Genomic DNA, 16060 nt, shown 5'->3' on the forward strand with positions numbered 1-16060 from the left:
AAATGGATAATAAATAAATTAAAATATAACTTATAACTACGGACTAAAAATCTAAATTAACATTTTCAGCATTTTTGCCGTTGTCGCAATGATCTGTGACTGTGAGATAAAACACAAACCTTTATCTAAAAAACTGCACTTATTATTTTATATTCCTTACATGTTCCCGCTTTGTGGCTTTTGCCCTTTCATTTTGTTCTCGATCAATTAAAGTGTTTCGCAATGTGCTCTTAACAAAAAATCTATAAGCAATTACAAATTTTAATATTGGTTACAACAACAAAATACAGTTAATAGTTTTACATTGATAGAAGAGTATTTTCGTTCATCCACAGATTATTCTATTGTATAGAAATACAGTTAGGTATAGCAATTTGCATTGATATATTACTTTCATTTTACTTTTGTTGCTTTCCTTCGATCCAAGAAAACATGTTTATCGCAAAATAGAAATCAACCAAAATTAAACTGGTAAAAATAAAAAAATACAGATAATAGTTTTACATTAATAGACGAATAATTAGCTTAAGACAACCTTACTTGTCTCTTATGCGAAAATTTTTCGTGTGTGGTTTTCTCACTGGATCTGGAGATCTGGTGATCCCTAGCATCTTATAATCAAATGTATTTAATTTAAACACCAACATATCTTTACATTTTTGCCATATTTTATGCGAACATTTTTCGTGTGTGGTTTTCTCACGTGATCCCTACCGTCTTCAATGCGTCAAGTCGAGAACAGCGGTATCACCTGTATGTTTAGAACAAGAAATAATAAAATAATCAAATGTATTTAATTTAAACACCAACATACCTTTCCATGTTTGCGGGGTTTTAAGCCATAATTATACCGTAATTTCCGTCTTGGAGACACATCATAACACTGAGGCACAAGCACGGTTTTCATATTTTGACCCATATTTATTTTTCGCATCGATTAATATGCATTTTTAATATTCTCAAGATTTTCGAAAAACACGTGATTCGCGTAACCAGAGATAAACATAGATAAAGACAATCAGCAGTTGTCTCCCGCCTTAGTCTATAAGCCTTGTTCTATGCTCCTGCTCCAATGATGGAAAAGTGCTAAATTGTCACATCTCGGATATCACATCACTGATAAACCGATATTGACAAAATCAAAATTTTTGTCTTGCTTAGAAAGACAGTATTCTAGTAACTAATAAATCTACAATCATATAGGTAATTTAAAAAATCAAGATTTGTGCAAAGGCACATAATAATTTGTTTATGCCAATAACCAATAAATTATAAGCTTTGCAGCTTTTCAGAAATTCTGAGAGCTTTGGCGTTACCTCCAAGCAGCTCTGCGTGAATCAAAACACCATATTTTCAGTATTTTATAAGGGTCTCAGGTTTTGGTAGTAAGAAGATTTACTTTTACATGCCCTTACTTTTCTGTTGCGGGCACGCAAAATTTATATTTAACCAACTTGGAATATACCGTAGATATACCGGAGATTCATGTATATTACCGGAATATTTGTTTTGAACATACTAGGTATATTCACCTGCACATATACACAATATGTACATACCTGGCATGTTCATCTGCACATATACCCAATATGTACATATATGTACATACCTAGGATATACTTTTTGGTTTGGTTGGTTTACACCAGCCAAATCTACTCACGTTTTTATGCTTCAAAGCCCTCAAAGAACAAATTTCCCTCATTAAATTTTTCGGTATGCCCAGGTCAACGTTGATGTTGATTTTCTTCAGCGCGACCACTTTGCTGGAGGCGAGCTCCATCCCTTGGAAGACACAGCCATGAGCTCCTTCGCCAGCTCTCCCTGTGATTTTATAGTTTTCCATTTCAACGGCAATTTTCGGGAAACTATTGAGGAAAATGCAAACATTTCTAAAGGAAGTGTTTGTACTGACAGCTGAAAGTGACATGGAATCACCATGGAAACCGGAACTCTTGCGGCAGCAAACATAGCCAAATGTTTTGACAGAGATAAGCACTTGTCTCTGTTATTGATAAAAAAGTATTTGCTCAACCATTGAGGCTTTGAGGCTTCTACGTATAGGATTGAGGCCGTTTGAGGATTTTTTGTAGGCAACAAGCTCTATGACAGACTATGTTTAATAATAGTGGGCAATGAATGGAAAATTTGCTTGGCAAAAATTCAATTTAACTGACAGCGATTTAGCGGCAGAACAAAATGCATTTTTTATTGCTTTTTAGTAAGTTTGCTTAAAAATTGATGCAGTTCTTAAAGTGATTTTTGTTTAGTTTTATTGAGTGCGATTCCTGCGGCTCCCGCTCCGCAAAAGTGCGAATTAAAAGAAATTCAAAGCATTGCCTGGTAAGTACAGTTTTCTTATGGAATTTATTGGCGAACTTTCACCTTACTTTAATTATATGCAGTCGTGCGTGGTTTAAACAAACTGTTTGAAACACTTGATTTGGGAGTTTAGTTGAAGGAGTGAAGCTTCGGAAAATGCGGAGTTTTGCGCTCAAGAGTTTAGCGAAACCCTGGCAAATCAAGTTCAGAAACTTGAACTTTTGCTCCACTTTATACCAATTTATTCGAATTTCCAGTGCGATCTTTTGCTGCTTTTCTCAGGCTTCTGCCTCGGATGTTCTGAGCAGGAGCTTAATCGATTTTTGTCAATTGGAATACGAAATCAAATAAAAATGTGTAAAAATCATATTCAAAAGAATGAGAAACGAACGGTTTCAATTGCACAAATGGAACAAACTGATGCTTTGTCGAAGAGTTTCAAAAAATATCCATTTATCATTTAGCCATATTTTTTTATTTTATATTTCTTTGGCGTTTTCAGAATCATTTTTTTTTATTTTACTGTTTTCCGACTCACTATTTATTAAAGAACATGTTTTGTAAATTGTTGTTATTTTTACAATTATTTTTTACTCGCTTCTTGTGCAGCTACGATGCGAAACAAAATCCCATAATGGCTGAATCGGGGGAAGTAAAGTTGAATGATAAAATAATGGTGGTGGTTACGAGTGAAGAAGAAATTTGCGCTGAGGCTCGCAAAGTGGTCCTTTTGGTAGTACCCCCTTCAGGTACGTGCTATACGAAAAATGTTGAAAATTTCCCGATTTGTGCATTTTTATCGGTTTAACAGAACTTTCACGCATAATTACGTTTTTTTTTGGTGAAGTCCTTCTGATAACATAGCATTGAAACTGGTGAGTTTTTCGGAATTTTGGGCCTTTTGGAACCGAGAAAGCGAAATTTGAATATCAGACACTTAGGTGCAAGATTATGCCAACATTTCATGTTTTCCGTCCCGTTTTTGCTCATTTCTCGGAGGCAAAATAAGCAAGAACGCTAATTTGTACGTCATTTTAGAGAAAAATAAAAGGCCTTTTTAGCAAGCGAACCATCGATAAGGAAATTAACTCATTTAATAAACAACGTGAACTATGAATTCTAGACGGCAAATTTAATAAAAATAAGCCGGGGCCCATTTTCGAACTCAATGGAAATCAGTTCGTCGTTGAACCGTATGCTGTTGAAACGGCTGGACCCACCACTTTGAAAGTGTTTCGTTACGATCATCACAACAATGCCGTGATTGGAAATGCTGCTGAGGTACCAGGAAAAGTCCAGTTAGAAAATAAAACACATTTTCCGGCGGTTTTTAGTTCAAATTCATTGCCACGTTCGTAAAACCTGCGGTCGCACTGCCAGGGGGCTCAGAGGAGTTTTACCCAGCCAACAGAAGATCGGAGAGTAACTGTCCATTAATGGCTGGTTCCAATATTACTAACTCTGCTTTGCAGTTACTACCCGAGCTAAGAACTTGAACAGAAAAGATCACAGCGCCCAAGACTTGACTTTCAAATGGAAATGCAGCGTCAGTGAAGGAAGCGAGTCTGGATTCTGCGGCCCGTCCTACATGGACGACTTCAACGGTACCAAACTACCTAACTAATACCCATTATTATCCTGGCCATTCCAGACCGGAACACCCTAGTTATTCCCCCCAGTGCCAGCAAAGTGGAAAACGTATTTTCGCTTTCACTGCAAGTGGGCCTGAGAGCCGATGCAGACGAACAGTACACGGCTGTTTCAACCCAAACTGTTCGTTTCGTGCCTCGCGAGGACGGCGGAAGATTGGACATCCTGTAAAAGTCTCCAGAACACCATCGACAGCAACACTAAATGCGCTTTATCGGTTCAGGTGCATAAAAAACTGTGTCCCCAAAGCAGAAGCAACAGTACCATCCACGCCCCTCATTCTCAAGGCGCTTTTGAGTGGATGGACACTCACATCCAATGCCTACCTTTGGTGGACTGTTCAAGATGGTGAGGAGACTTTGGTTTATTGTGCTCCTTCACCAAAGCGTCAAGAATTTTCAATATAATAAAACAGTTGGGACTTGCTGGAGTGCAAACCTAATATAGTAGAAATACATAAATATACAGGGTGGCGCGCGTATGAACATGACTAGAACTTGCATTTAGGAAGTGGAGTGGTAGGAGTGGAGAAGTAGGAGTGCCTTCCGACTAAGGCATGTCAATCTTAGTCGGAAAGCACGGGAGTTCACTTCGCCCACTGCCTCATCGCCTTTGATAATGTCCAGCGCAGTTGTGGACGAAACGTCAGGAAGAAATTCCCATAGACCACGGCTTCAAAGCCCGGAAAACATTCCTAAATGTGATTTAACCGGCCGTGAAAGCCTTCATAGGCTGATATGACTAGAACTATTTTTGAGAAAAAATTCCTTTCTATTGATTTTGCAAAAAACTGCTCTTGTACGATCAGTACTGCATCATCCGCAAAACCCAGCTGGTAAAATGTATTGTTGTATTTAGTTTTACAGCGCGGAGTCTAGACAATAACAATAATGAATACTTTTTCAATTTTTCTAGCAAAAAACTCTGAAATCGATTATGGCAAGTTGAAATCCCGCAAAGGAGAGCTATTTTACATGCTCCCAGGCGGTCTAAAAGAAAGCGAAAAGTACACCGTCAAACTGCAAGCAATCGGTTGGCTACATTCACCTCTAAAGCCAATATTTCATTAATCTGAAGGAAATTAATCTGCAGGGGGCAGTAGAGATCGCATGTCTTCAGAGTTCGAGCTGGACACCACCTTGCCACCAAGCGTCTCAGATTGCATGGTGGAACCGTTCAAGGGAGTGGCGTTCCAAACTGAGTTCAAAATATTCTGCACTTATTTTCCCGCTGAGATTCTCTTTGAAATATACGCGATGGATAAAGAAAAGGGCGAGTAAAAGGACGCGATCGAAGTATGATCTAACTGAGAAAGTTTTCAGAAACTTTCATCCGTAAGGGTTCAGGGCGGTTGGAGGACATGGTTTTTATGCTTCCAGCCGGATCTCCATCCAAGGTGTTATTAAAAGCGACCTATTTTAAACTGGGGTATACTCAAACTATAGACAAGGGACTGTCTTCCATGGTATGTTCTTCGGTTTTAATATTTTTATTTTTATTTTTATAAAATATTATATTTAATACCGCTGTTGGTTTTGGGCGCGAGTTTGCGGTGGATTTAATCTTCAATTAGAAAATCAATAGTTTCAATTCACTCCCGAACTCGCTTCTAGAACAGACTTACGTATACTTAGTACATTCTTTATAGGTTGCACCGTGTTTAGATCCTGCCAAAATCGACGAATCTGCAAGGGAAAAGCTGAAAAAAGCTTCAGATCATGCACAAAATGGGCATCCAAGTATCGCTCTGCAAGGTCTAAGCGCCGTTGTTGAGGAATACTCCAAAGTGGACAATCCAAAACTGTTGAAAGCTTTGGATCAGCAAGCGATTTTTGCCATTAACAAAGTGGGTTTTTTTCAAACTGGATCAATGCTATTTTCGGCTCAGATTAAATTCGAATCCTCAGACAGCGCTCAGCAAGCTGTGGACGTGTTGGGGCACATTGCTGGCAGGTACGCAGTTTCTGATCCCGAAATATCCCTCAGAGCTACTGAGGTCTGCCTCAGAGCCAGCAGAGTGATAGCGAACGAGGCAAAGTATGCCAGAGGTGCAGAACTACTACGAACACAAGTCACGCATAGTGTTAAGTAAGGAATAATTAATTTAATTTGTTTAAAACTTWTTTGTTTAATARTCCTGACTGCGTGTAATGGTTATTATATTTGTTTTCCTCCTGGGTTTCAGTCAAAGTGTGAATTAAAACTTTGTACCTTGTTTAYTTCATAACRTTTCGGCGAGACAACAGCGCCATCWTCAGATTTAAAATTCATACAAACTCATAATTGGRAAACATTAGATTCTTTTAGGTCTTTGCTGTCTTGAAACCTCTGGGCAGAAACCCAAAAAGGAATAGAATATAATTTGTTTAAAACMCAGTTTAACGTGGTAATTTCCCCATTGTAGATCATTAGCGACTTGCGCTCAGGCAGGTTTAAACGAGAATCGGGAATCCGTAACCAAAAGTCCTCCTCAAGTCTTAGTGCCCTCCACCAAACGTCCTCTAATGCCTTCTGGAGATGTTACGGAGGATTATGCGGATTATACTGATGATGAATTGTCTGCAGACAATATAGCGCGGGTATTTAAGACCATTTTAACACAGTTAAGCTTTTTTTAATAGAATAGATTTGCTTTAGTTTGAGCAAGCGGCTGCAGCTATGAAAACCATGTGTTTCACTTCAGCTACTATGTTGTCGAATACAATGGTTCCTGAAGAAGATCCAGTGGTTACTAAGCAGGGCGCATTCACCACTGTAGCTGGACGAATGTAAATTGATGTATTCTTGGGCGGATTATTGCAATTTTTTGTACTCAATTGCAGGTATTGCGATGAAATGGCTGCTGGATCGATGCAGGCGAATGATATAGTGGTGCAGCCATCTGAAGAGTGTCTGCAGCAAAACGTCCCTATTGTGGACATTTTGGTGAGTCCCGGAAGTAATTTGACGCGCAAAAAACGTTCTTACTTTTGGGGCTCACTACAGATGTGCTCAACCCAGAAGAATCCGTACTGGTTTATTGACAACATTCCCCTGATCTCTCCGATAGTCTATTTGAAGTTTACTGGCACTGGGCGCCAGCGCTCTGCTATAACTGTGGACTTTCATAGAGGTGGAATGACTGGCAGGATCGCGTGGAGTTGGGGGTTTTATCTAGCAAACTTTCCAGAACTTTTCAAGATCACTGTGCTGAATAAGAAGGAAGTGGACATACCATTGAGCGTGCACCAAGCCACTTTGCCCACGGCGCCGTTATCCAGCCTGGATGAATTCAGTTTCAACGACCAAATTTCGATGCATCGCATCTACGTGTTTCGCAATCGGGGCTTTACTGTTATCTTCGAAAATATGAGTTCAGCTGACAGTTTCCAGGCAAGCGGATTGAGGGAAATGTTGCCTTAAGTGCGCCTTTGTGTCCCCCAGGCGACCTTAACCCGCTTTGCAAAGCCGGACCTGGGTTTATTCCAGTCGCAGAAAAAAACCGTGACTTTCTCCGATCCAGTGCTGGATGTGACCGAGGTGCATGACTATGATAGCTTCTGGTTCCTGAGCGTCCTCCCTACAGATCAAATGGTGACTCGCCCCTTTCCAAGCACTTAGGAGTAATTTCTGTATTTTTCAGGTTCGTTCTGGAGGCACCAAGTACTCATTTTCTGCATCCTCTACTGGCTGCTTCGCGTGGAACGAGACTGGGAAGAACTGGGACTATGCTTGCCATGTTTTACTTAATTAAAAGGAAGCATGCCTTAGGGCCTAATTTGGAGTTTTTCAGGCTGCAAGTGGTAGAGTGGTTGCAACGACAATCACTTGCTACTGCGAGTATGGGGAAGTTTTCACTGCCTACGTGGAGGACAATGCGGCCAACTTGGAGGAAAATCTTCTAATAGACTTCGCGTTGGAGACCAGGTTTTGCTGGGTTCTTTACATAACGGTGGCAGCCACTTTCTTCGTTTTCCTCCTGCTGTTTTTCTTCGCCTCCTTTGAGCAGCCGGATCACGTAAGCCTTTTCCATCGAGCTGCTTTAATAGCTGCAAGCAGCTTTTAGACAGAGTTTTCTTCGTGGGCGACGTGCCCAGCTTCTACCATTGCGCCTATGTAGTGGCGATCAAAACTGGAAAGAAGCGCCACTCTGGAACCACGTCCAATGTGACCATCAAGCTCAATGGGACCAACTCGGACAGTTTGGTGGGTAACTTTCTGCTTAAATCGAGCTTAGTTTTAGGAAACTGGCTTTCCAGGCCCACGTTCTCAACTACCCAGATCCAGAACTGGTGATGTTCCAAAAGAATACGGAAATTTGGTTCGTGATGGCCACTGAGAAGTCTTTGGGAGATCTTGTGGGGATGGAAATTTGGTTCGATTCGATTGGAAACGATACCAACTGGTGACTCTTTGGAGTATTTTGGGCAGTAAAGTGCAGCTGGATTTTCAGGTATTGCTCCAGAATTGAGGTCTATGATATTCAAGAGGACAAGTCATGGCGATTTGAGGTGAACCAGTGGTTCGACGTCGCGCGTCCCGACCATCAGAAGTTTCTTCTGACTCCCGCTCCCGTAGGGACTGGAATGCTGGAGAAAGGAGGAACACGCGTAGTTAAAGCCGTGAAAACCTTGCTGGGGAGGACGAGAAAGGAACTTAATCTCTGGAATGTGCTGTAAGAGTCCAGCTAGTCCAACTTGGGTCCATCAATTGCAGTTTTCCAGATCAAAGGACCCGTTAATGACGCGAAAAGAGAGATTGGCCCTGCTTTTCCTAACTCTCATCTCAATCTACCTCATTCTAATGCTCATGTATGCCATACCAAATTTCGATGAATCCGACACGATCGATGGGAACACCTTTGGCTTCAATGCCAAGCTAATTTGGGCTCCAGTAGTGGCCAATTTACTGGCTTTCCTGCTCACTTTTCCTTTGATTTACGCCATAAAACGCGGAAAAATATCGACTTCAAAGGGAAAACGACCGCACAGACTTCTGGCAATATCGTCTGCAGTTGTGACGACTGTTTCCTGGTAAGTTATGGGCAGCGTAAAAGTGATTTATGTGCACTGAAAGTTCAAGGGACTTTCCATGTGAAATTGTAGGATTAGCCAGGGAATTTATGGGTCTCCCGGTATCTGGGAAAAGAGTGGAATTTAATTATTTTTTCCGTTTATTCTAGGGGCTCAGTTGTTTTGCTATCTACCGCCGGTTTAACTGTGCTGATTGTTTGCGGCTTCTGGATTCCGTTCGACACCAGCCTTTTGTGGCTGGTCTCAGCTGCATTAGCCGTCTGCTTTAACATGGTCATTACGCAGAACATTTCACGACTTTTTTACGGATTTTTGGTCCAAATACCCGCGCAAGTAAGTGGGATTTAGACTAGAGATCCCATTGCACGGGGAGTAAACTTGCGTTTTAGATCCAGTCATTTCAAGCGGCCACAAAGCGCTTTATTCAGTTCGTCGAACTGCAAAGAAGCTGGATTTACAAGAAGTTTGGCCCTTTGGCGCTCAGACCGTACTTGAGGCATTTGTATTTCAGTTTGGATCCCATAACTCTGAAGGTAATTCAGGGCTATAATTGGTTGAAAATTGATGTGAAGTGGGACTGATCAAGGTCGGTTTAGGAGAGATTCAAATGGGAAGAGACGAAAGTGGCGATTTTCGAAATTTTGGAGGACTTGATGATGATTAGCGTGTATGTGGCGCTTCTGTACGTGCTGCTGATGTTTGACCGAGACGAACAAGCCATTCACAGTCATAACGAAATTGAGAATTTGCTGCTAGGCAAGGCTGTGAACTCGAAGATTTCCCCTGATTCCATTTCACAGTTAGTGTGGTTTTAATTAATCTTTTGCCTCTGATCATGCATTTTCGTTGGGTTGATTCTCTTTGTTCCAGCCAATGTAATAAGCTTTAGATCCTGAGCTGCATAATCTCCTTATGTTGCGCCATGTGTTCTTGCTTGTGTTTCAATATTGCGTGATTTATAGCGCAACATTTATTTTGATTCTGGTTTTCTGCAACTTGAGCTGGAAAATGCTGCTTTCAGGATAGAGGATTATTTGGCAGAAGTATTGCTTCCCACAGTTCAGTCGCTAGAATGGTATGGAAACTATGTTCAGGAGAACCCTGGAATGACCAAGGATTTCTCCAATAAATATCTGGGTGAGGCAAAGAGGTTTAAAAACATTAAAATATTCAAACCAATGGGTTTTTAGGCCGTCGTTCGGTAGAATTACTTCTTGACGTTTCGCAAGCACGAGTGGCTTGCATCTTCAGAAGTGGTTTGCTTGAACGCTTACACTGTCCCGATTCGATTCCTTGGGAGCGTCCGTATTTATGCAACCGGTGCTTTGGCGACTTTTAGAACTCTCACTCTTCTTTACTGAACGCACAACTCTGAGCTTCTAGATAATTTTTTGTTTCTAAGAAATTCATTTTCGAAAAACGCGAAGCATATTGTGTCCCGCAACAGTTTTCTCAAATCGTAATCAAAGTTTTCTTAACGATGAGCGAAGTTCGAAATTTTGGCTACTTTTAAGGCGCACTATTCTTTACGGAACACACAACTCTGAGCTTGTAGAGTATTTTTCGGTTCTGAGAAATTTATTTTGAAAAAACGCGAAGCAAATTGTGTCTCACAACAGTTTTTTCAAATCGTAATCAAAGTTTTCTTAACGATGAGCAAAGTTCGAAATTTTGGCGACTTTTAGGGCGCACTCTTCTTTACGGAACGCACAACTCTGAGCTTGTAGAGCATTTTTCGTTTCTGAGAAATTTGTTTTCGAAAAACGCGGAGCAAATTGTGTCTCGCAACAGTTTTTTCAAATCGTAAGCAAAGTCTCCTTAACGATGAGCGGGGCTAGAAATTTTGGAGACTTTTAGGTCGCACTCTTCTTTACTGAACGCACACCTCTGAGCTTGTAGAGCATTTTTCGTTTCTGAGAAATGCATTTTCAAAAAACGCGACGCAAATTGTGTCCCGCAACAGTTTTTTCAAATCGTAAGCAAAGTTTCCTTAACGATGAGCGAAGTTCGAAATTTTGGCGACTTTTAGGGCGCACTCTTCTTTACTGAACGCACAACTCTGAGCTTGTAGAGCATTTTTCGTTTCTGAGAAATTTATTTTCGAAAAACGCGAAGCAAATTGTGTCTCGCAACAGTTTTTTCAAGTCGTAAGCAAAGTTTCCTTAACGATGAGCGAAGTTCGAAATTTTGGCGACTTTTAGGGCGCACTCTTCTTTACTGAACGCACAACTCTGAGCTTGTAGAGCATTTTTCGTTTCTGAGAAATTTATTTTCAAAAAACCCGAAGCAAATTGTGTCTCGCAACAGTTTTTTCAAATTGTAAGCAAAGTTTCCTTAACGATGAGCGAAGTTCGAAACTTTGGCGACTTTAAGGCGCACTCTTCTTTACGGAACGCACAACATTGAGCTTGTAGAGTATTTTTCGTTTCTGAGAAATTTATTTTCGAACAACGCGAAGCAAATTGTGTCTCGCAACAGTTTTTTCAAATCGTAAGCAAAGTTTCCTTAAGGATGAGCGAAGTTCGAAATGTTGGCGACTTTTAGGGCGCACTTTTCTTTACTGAACGCACAACTCTGAGCTTGTAGAGCATTTTTCATTTCTGAGAAATGCATTTTCAAAAAACGCGACGCAAATTGTGTCCCGCAACAGTTTTTTCAAATCGTAAGCAAAGTTTTCTTAACGACGAGCGAAGTTCGAAATTTTGGCGACTTTTAGGGCGCACTCTTCTTTACTGAACGCACAACTCTGAGCTTGTAGAGCATTTTTCGTTTCTGAGAAGTTTATTTTCGAAAAACGCGAAGCAAATTGTGTCCCGCAACAGTTTTTTCAAATTGTAAGCAAAGTTTTCTTAAGGATGAGCGAAGTTCGAAATGTTGGCCATTTTTAGAGCGCACAACTCTGAGCTTGTAGAGCATTTTTCGTTTCTGAGAAATTTATTTTCGAAAAACGCGAAGCAAATTGTGCAGTCCGTATTTATGCACCGGTTGCATAAATACGGACGCGCCCGAGGTATCGCATCGGAACAGTGTAAGCGTTCAAGCAAACCACTTCTGAAGATGCAAGCCACTCGTGCTTGCGAAACGTCAAGAAGAAATTCTACCGAACGACGGCCTAAAAACCCGACAATCCCATTAGTTTCGAGGAATGGCCTGGGAATCTCTTTTATTAAAATGTTGCTTAATGGGAAAGTCGCCAGTTAATTTTCAGGAGCTAAAAACGTCGAGGAATAAATTGAGTTTATAAAAAAATTGAGTTTATTTCCCGTTAAGCAATATTTTCAACAGGTTTAGTGGCTCTGTTCAAGCTTGAATCTGATGAGTGAAACTCCCCGAAAAACTCGTCAGTTTGACTGTAAACATTCCCTAATCTTCCTTGACTGCACTTTTAAGCAAATATTTTTTTTTGGTTGCTTCAGGCATAATCCGTCTAAGGCAGCATCGGACCCGGGAAATAAAATGTCAGCTTCCAGCTATCCTGGCAAAGGTCCCCTGGACTTGTCGCCCGGACTTCCACATGCTGAGAGAAACGAGCAGTTTTTCCAGAGGCTGGAAAGCACCATCTGATATTTCCCAAATCACCACGGAGCGCATGGGCAACGTGTGGAAGTACACTGATAGTAGTTTATCTGGATCTTCCATATATTTTGGTAACTGAGTTCCAAAATTCGAGCTAATTCTTTGAAAATTTTGTAATTTTTTGAGGTGAATATGCAGCTTATCCGGGAGGCGGCTACGTTGCGCCTTTGGGGCGCCATTTGAGGAACTCCCTGATCAATTTGGAGTACTTGAAGAAGCACAAGTGGCTGGATATTCAAACCAGGGCGCTTTTTATCGAGTTTTTGACCTACAACGCGAACGTGAATTTGTTCAATGGAGTGACCGTGATTTTTGAAATAAATGCCGCTGGTCATGTGAGCAAGGATTTAAAGGTAGGGCCTCAAACTTCGCCAGGTTGATTTTTCGCATTGCATTGTTTCCAGGTCCAAACCAGGAAGTTTCTCATGATAGACCAGGATAGAGTGTTTACCAAGAATGTAGTTTCCACCATCTTTGTGCTGGCGCTTTTAGTGCTGGCGCTGCGAATCGCCTACAAGATCCATAGGAAGAAAACGTTGTACTTTTACGATGTTTGGGCTATTTTGGATATTGTTATTGGTGCTGATGGATTTGTGCCCTTGGCTTCAGCGTTTTCATCCACATCTTTTAGTGTTCCTGAGCGCCTGCTCGATTTATCTGTATTACGCCAGGCAACATGCGATCCAGATCTACATCGATGCGGTATCTGAGGCCAAGAACAACGATTTTGTGCAATATTTTCAGCTGTTTGCTGCGGATAATGTTTTAACCGCATTGTCAGCTACACTGGTGTTTGTGGCGACGCTTCGCTTATGGAAGCTACTGAGGTAAGGAAAGCGACACTAATGGGGTTCAAGTCGAGGCTTTTTTGAGCGCGTTTCAGATTTATGATTATAGTGAAAGTGGCCGAGAAAACCGTGCGGGATGCTGGAACTTCCTTGCTCTTGTGCTGGGCCTATCAACTGTTGCTGGTAGTTGCCTTTTCTGCGACTGGGATTATGTTCTTTGGCGGATACTCCCAGGTAAACTTTTCAAGAAATTCCACAGACAAATAGCAGACGTTTGCAATTGCAGAACTTCAAAAACTTCAATTCCGCCTTCTCCACGCTGCTGCTGTTGAGCCTGAATTTGTGCGGCACTCTCGAGTTGAACGATCTGTACAAACATCCGCTCGGCATCGCTTTCTACATACTCTACATGCTGGTTTCGTTCTTCTTCATCAACATCTACATTGCCATTATCAGCTTGTACTATGCGGACTCGAAGGACTTTTATGCGGACGAGCCGCGCTTTATGCAGAAGTTCGTGCAGCAGAAGTGGAAGTTTTATAAAAACCTGCTGATGGTTCGTGGAAGAAAAATGCGCGGTGGAGAAGGTAATAAATCAAATAGGGAAAATTCCACTTTTTGCACCCAATTGCTTCCAACTGGTGAGTTTTCCAAGCCTTTCAAAGGCTCAAAACCGCACACTAGGTAGCCTGTACATGGTTTCTTAGGATTTTTTAAGCGAACGCTTGAAAATGGTTGGAAACACTTCTAGAAACACCTCTGAAGATGCAAGCCACTCGTGCCTGCGAAAGGTCGAGAAGGGTTTAAAAGCTAGAAAAACTCATCAGTTTGTTACTTGTTGTGAGACCCGGTTATTAGAGGACAGACTTTAAGCCAAAAAAATTAATTAACTATATTGATAGACGAGATCAACGATGATCGAATAATAAAGCCGAAATCCGGAGAAAGATATCAGGACTGTTTCACAATTGCGAAAAGTCGACTGGATGGCATGGCTTTGGTGACAATTTGCGTATTGCGGAACATGGAAGAACATCGATCCATGACCGAGAAGGATTTTGATCTGATGTCGAAAACTGTAAGTTCTCTTTGATGTTTTAACACTAGAAAAGAACAACGTGAAGCTTTTAGCTACAACGACAAATGTTGGCGCAGTCGGAGGGATTCAACGGGAAATGCAAAAAACATTTTTTTTTGGACATTGTTTCAGATTAAATTGCTGCACGAAGATGAGTCGACAGACAAACAGGTGTTTTTCACCACTGGCGATTCGCGGCGCATAACATTTGTGGACGATCGGAAAATCCAGCAAATCGCCGATATTTGCGAAAACCTAGTCCAGTACTGTATGCGAAAAACGCGAGTTTCCAGACATTTGCCCCCATCATTGATTGATGAACGGATTTCGCGAATTAACACATTGATTGAGAACATCAGGATGATTGAGAGCGTTTTGGGAAACGTGCAAATTCGCCATAAGTGACTGATTTTGTTTCGATTTTATTTTGCATGGTACAGGCAGATGTATTGTTTGTGGCAAATACATTAATGTTTCTCATACCGTTCAGACAAGCGTGTAATAAACAGCTCAATCGATGAAGCGTCTATAAAAATATACAAATACATTTTGAAATTCTTTGGCGTGAGCGTTAAAAGCTTTGATTTGGAACCAATTGTTCTAATGGAACGAATCTGGCACATTCCAGAACGCCACAGGAAAAACCGCACAAAACCTGCCATTTTAATTCATTTATTTTGAAAATTAAATTTAAATACAAATATCGAAAAGACCAAATAAATCCACGGGGTTATTTTGTTTATTTTTAATCGTGCTGCAAACACATTTAACTGCAATATTTGCACCTGCCACTCTAAAAATATGTGTGCACACATAAAAGCTCTCAAACACAGTCATTTAATTAATTACCCCGCTGTATCTAACTAAGAATGTTTCAATTTATTTAATTATATGCATATAGAGAATGCTCACAATTGAAGGGATTTATTTAGCGGTTGAGCAACGCTCTGTTGCAATGATTAATGGACAAAGAATTAAGCTATCATTTTTCAACGAATATGGTAAAATACATTGTTTGCTAGGAGGTTATTGCTTGAGGCTTGCTTGAAAAGCGCAGGGAAAAATTGAGTTCATTTCGCGAATTTCGCGGTTTTTTTGCTTAGTACATATTTTTAGGTGCTACGATGCAGATTTCGGGAATATTGGCATTACTTTTCCCTTCATTGCCCTGTAGATGTTGAACTGTTAGTCATGCTCATAAACTGACTCATAGGGTGGATTGAGCTGTTGGTTCTTTCGTGGTTAATTTTTAAACTTTGAGAATATTTTGAGTGGCTTGGTGTTTTTACATCAGACTCATCTGAAGCTTTTCGATAAAGAACCGCTTCACATATGCAAAAATGGGATGCAGTTTTATGTTTTTTTGCCAAAAAAAGTAAACAGTTTTCAGTTTTGCCTGTATTTTAAATGCGAACTCGAATAGTATTTTTCGTTTCTGAGAAATTTATTTTCGAGAAACGCGGAGCAAAAGGTGTCCGTGACAGTTTTTTCAAATCTTAAGCAAAATTTTCAGCAGCAAGCAAAATGAGCGAAGTTGGAAATTTTCGCGTCTTTTGGGGCGCACTCTTCTTTACTGAACGCACAACTCTGAACTTGTAGAGTATTTTTCGTTTCTGAGAAATTTATTTTCGAAAAAC

General features: G+C 40.7%; 2 protein-coding genes and 1 long non-coding RNA gene across 4 annotated transcripts in view; 1 reads left to right on the forward strand and 2 right to left on the reverse strand.

The window, feature by feature from the left end:
* The window catches only part of LOC109536250 (cyclin-dependent kinase 20), a 3371-nt gene extending 1437 nt beyond the window's left edge, over window positions 1–1934 (reverse strand). Inside the window, exon 1 of the mRNA XM_019902372.2 lies at window positions 1661–1934. Coding sequence (XP_019757931.1) covers window positions 1661–1927 — 267 coding nt within the window. The 5' untranslated portion in view covers window positions 1928–1934. The remainder of the gene's footprint in view (window positions 1–1660) is intronic.
* Window positions 305–1226, reverse strand: LOC125504817. Its single transcript, XR_007281717.1, has 2 exons — window positions 815–1226; window positions 305–751 (listed from the first exon to the last, which is right to left on the reverse strand). It is a non-coding gene; the product is annotated as an uncharacterized LOC125504817 (long non-coding RNA).
* A 35-nt stretch (window positions 1935–1969) lies between the features above and the next one.
* LOC109536455 lies at window positions 1970–15162 on the forward strand. 2 transcript variants are annotated; one of them, XM_048667342.1, is made up of 37 exons: window positions 1970–2218; window positions 2268–2340; window positions 2929–3068; window positions 3443–3600; window positions 3654–3741; window positions 3792–3923; window positions 3971–4136; window positions 4193–4317; window positions 4885–5001; window positions 5062–5241; window positions 5292–5434; window positions 5618–5815; window positions 5858–6057; window positions 6374–6548; window positions 6607–6737; window positions 6792–6894; window positions 6955–7081; window positions 7139–7341; window positions 7393–7542; window positions 7592–7687; window positions 7742–7966; window positions 8008–8154; window positions 8208–8353; window positions 8402–8623; window positions 8673–8981; window positions 9131–9314; window positions 9371–9514; window positions 9578–9780; window positions 10003–10118; window positions 12398–12628; window positions 12684–12910; window positions 12962–13136; window positions 13189–13384; window positions 13441–13579; window positions 13632–13932; window positions 14248–14423; window positions 14556–15162. In XM_048667342.1, exons 1-37 carry the CDS (start codon window positions 2197–2199, stop codon window positions 14826–14828), a joined length of 6141 nt encoding a protein of 2046 aa, XP_048523299.1. In that variant the 5' UTR covers window positions 1970–2196; the 3' UTR covers window positions 14829–15162. The 2 variants fall into 2 exon arrangements, with proteins under 2 accessions (XP_048523299.1, XP_048523301.1); XM_048667344.1 differs by lacking the exon at window positions 14556–15162 and having other exon boundaries at window positions 13455–13579; window positions 14248–14339.
* Window positions 15163–16060: the final 898 nt, after the last annotated feature.

The sequence above is a fragment of the Dendroctonus ponderosae genome, unplaced genomic scaffold (genome assembly GCF_020466585.1).
Source record: "Dendroctonus ponderosae isolate FM_Combo_2020 unplaced genomic scaffold, Dpon_F_20191213v2 Dpon_F_20191213_6, whole genome shotgun sequence".
NCBI lineage: Eukaryota > Metazoa > Arthropoda > Insecta > Coleoptera > Curculionidae > Dendroctonus > Dendroctonus ponderosae.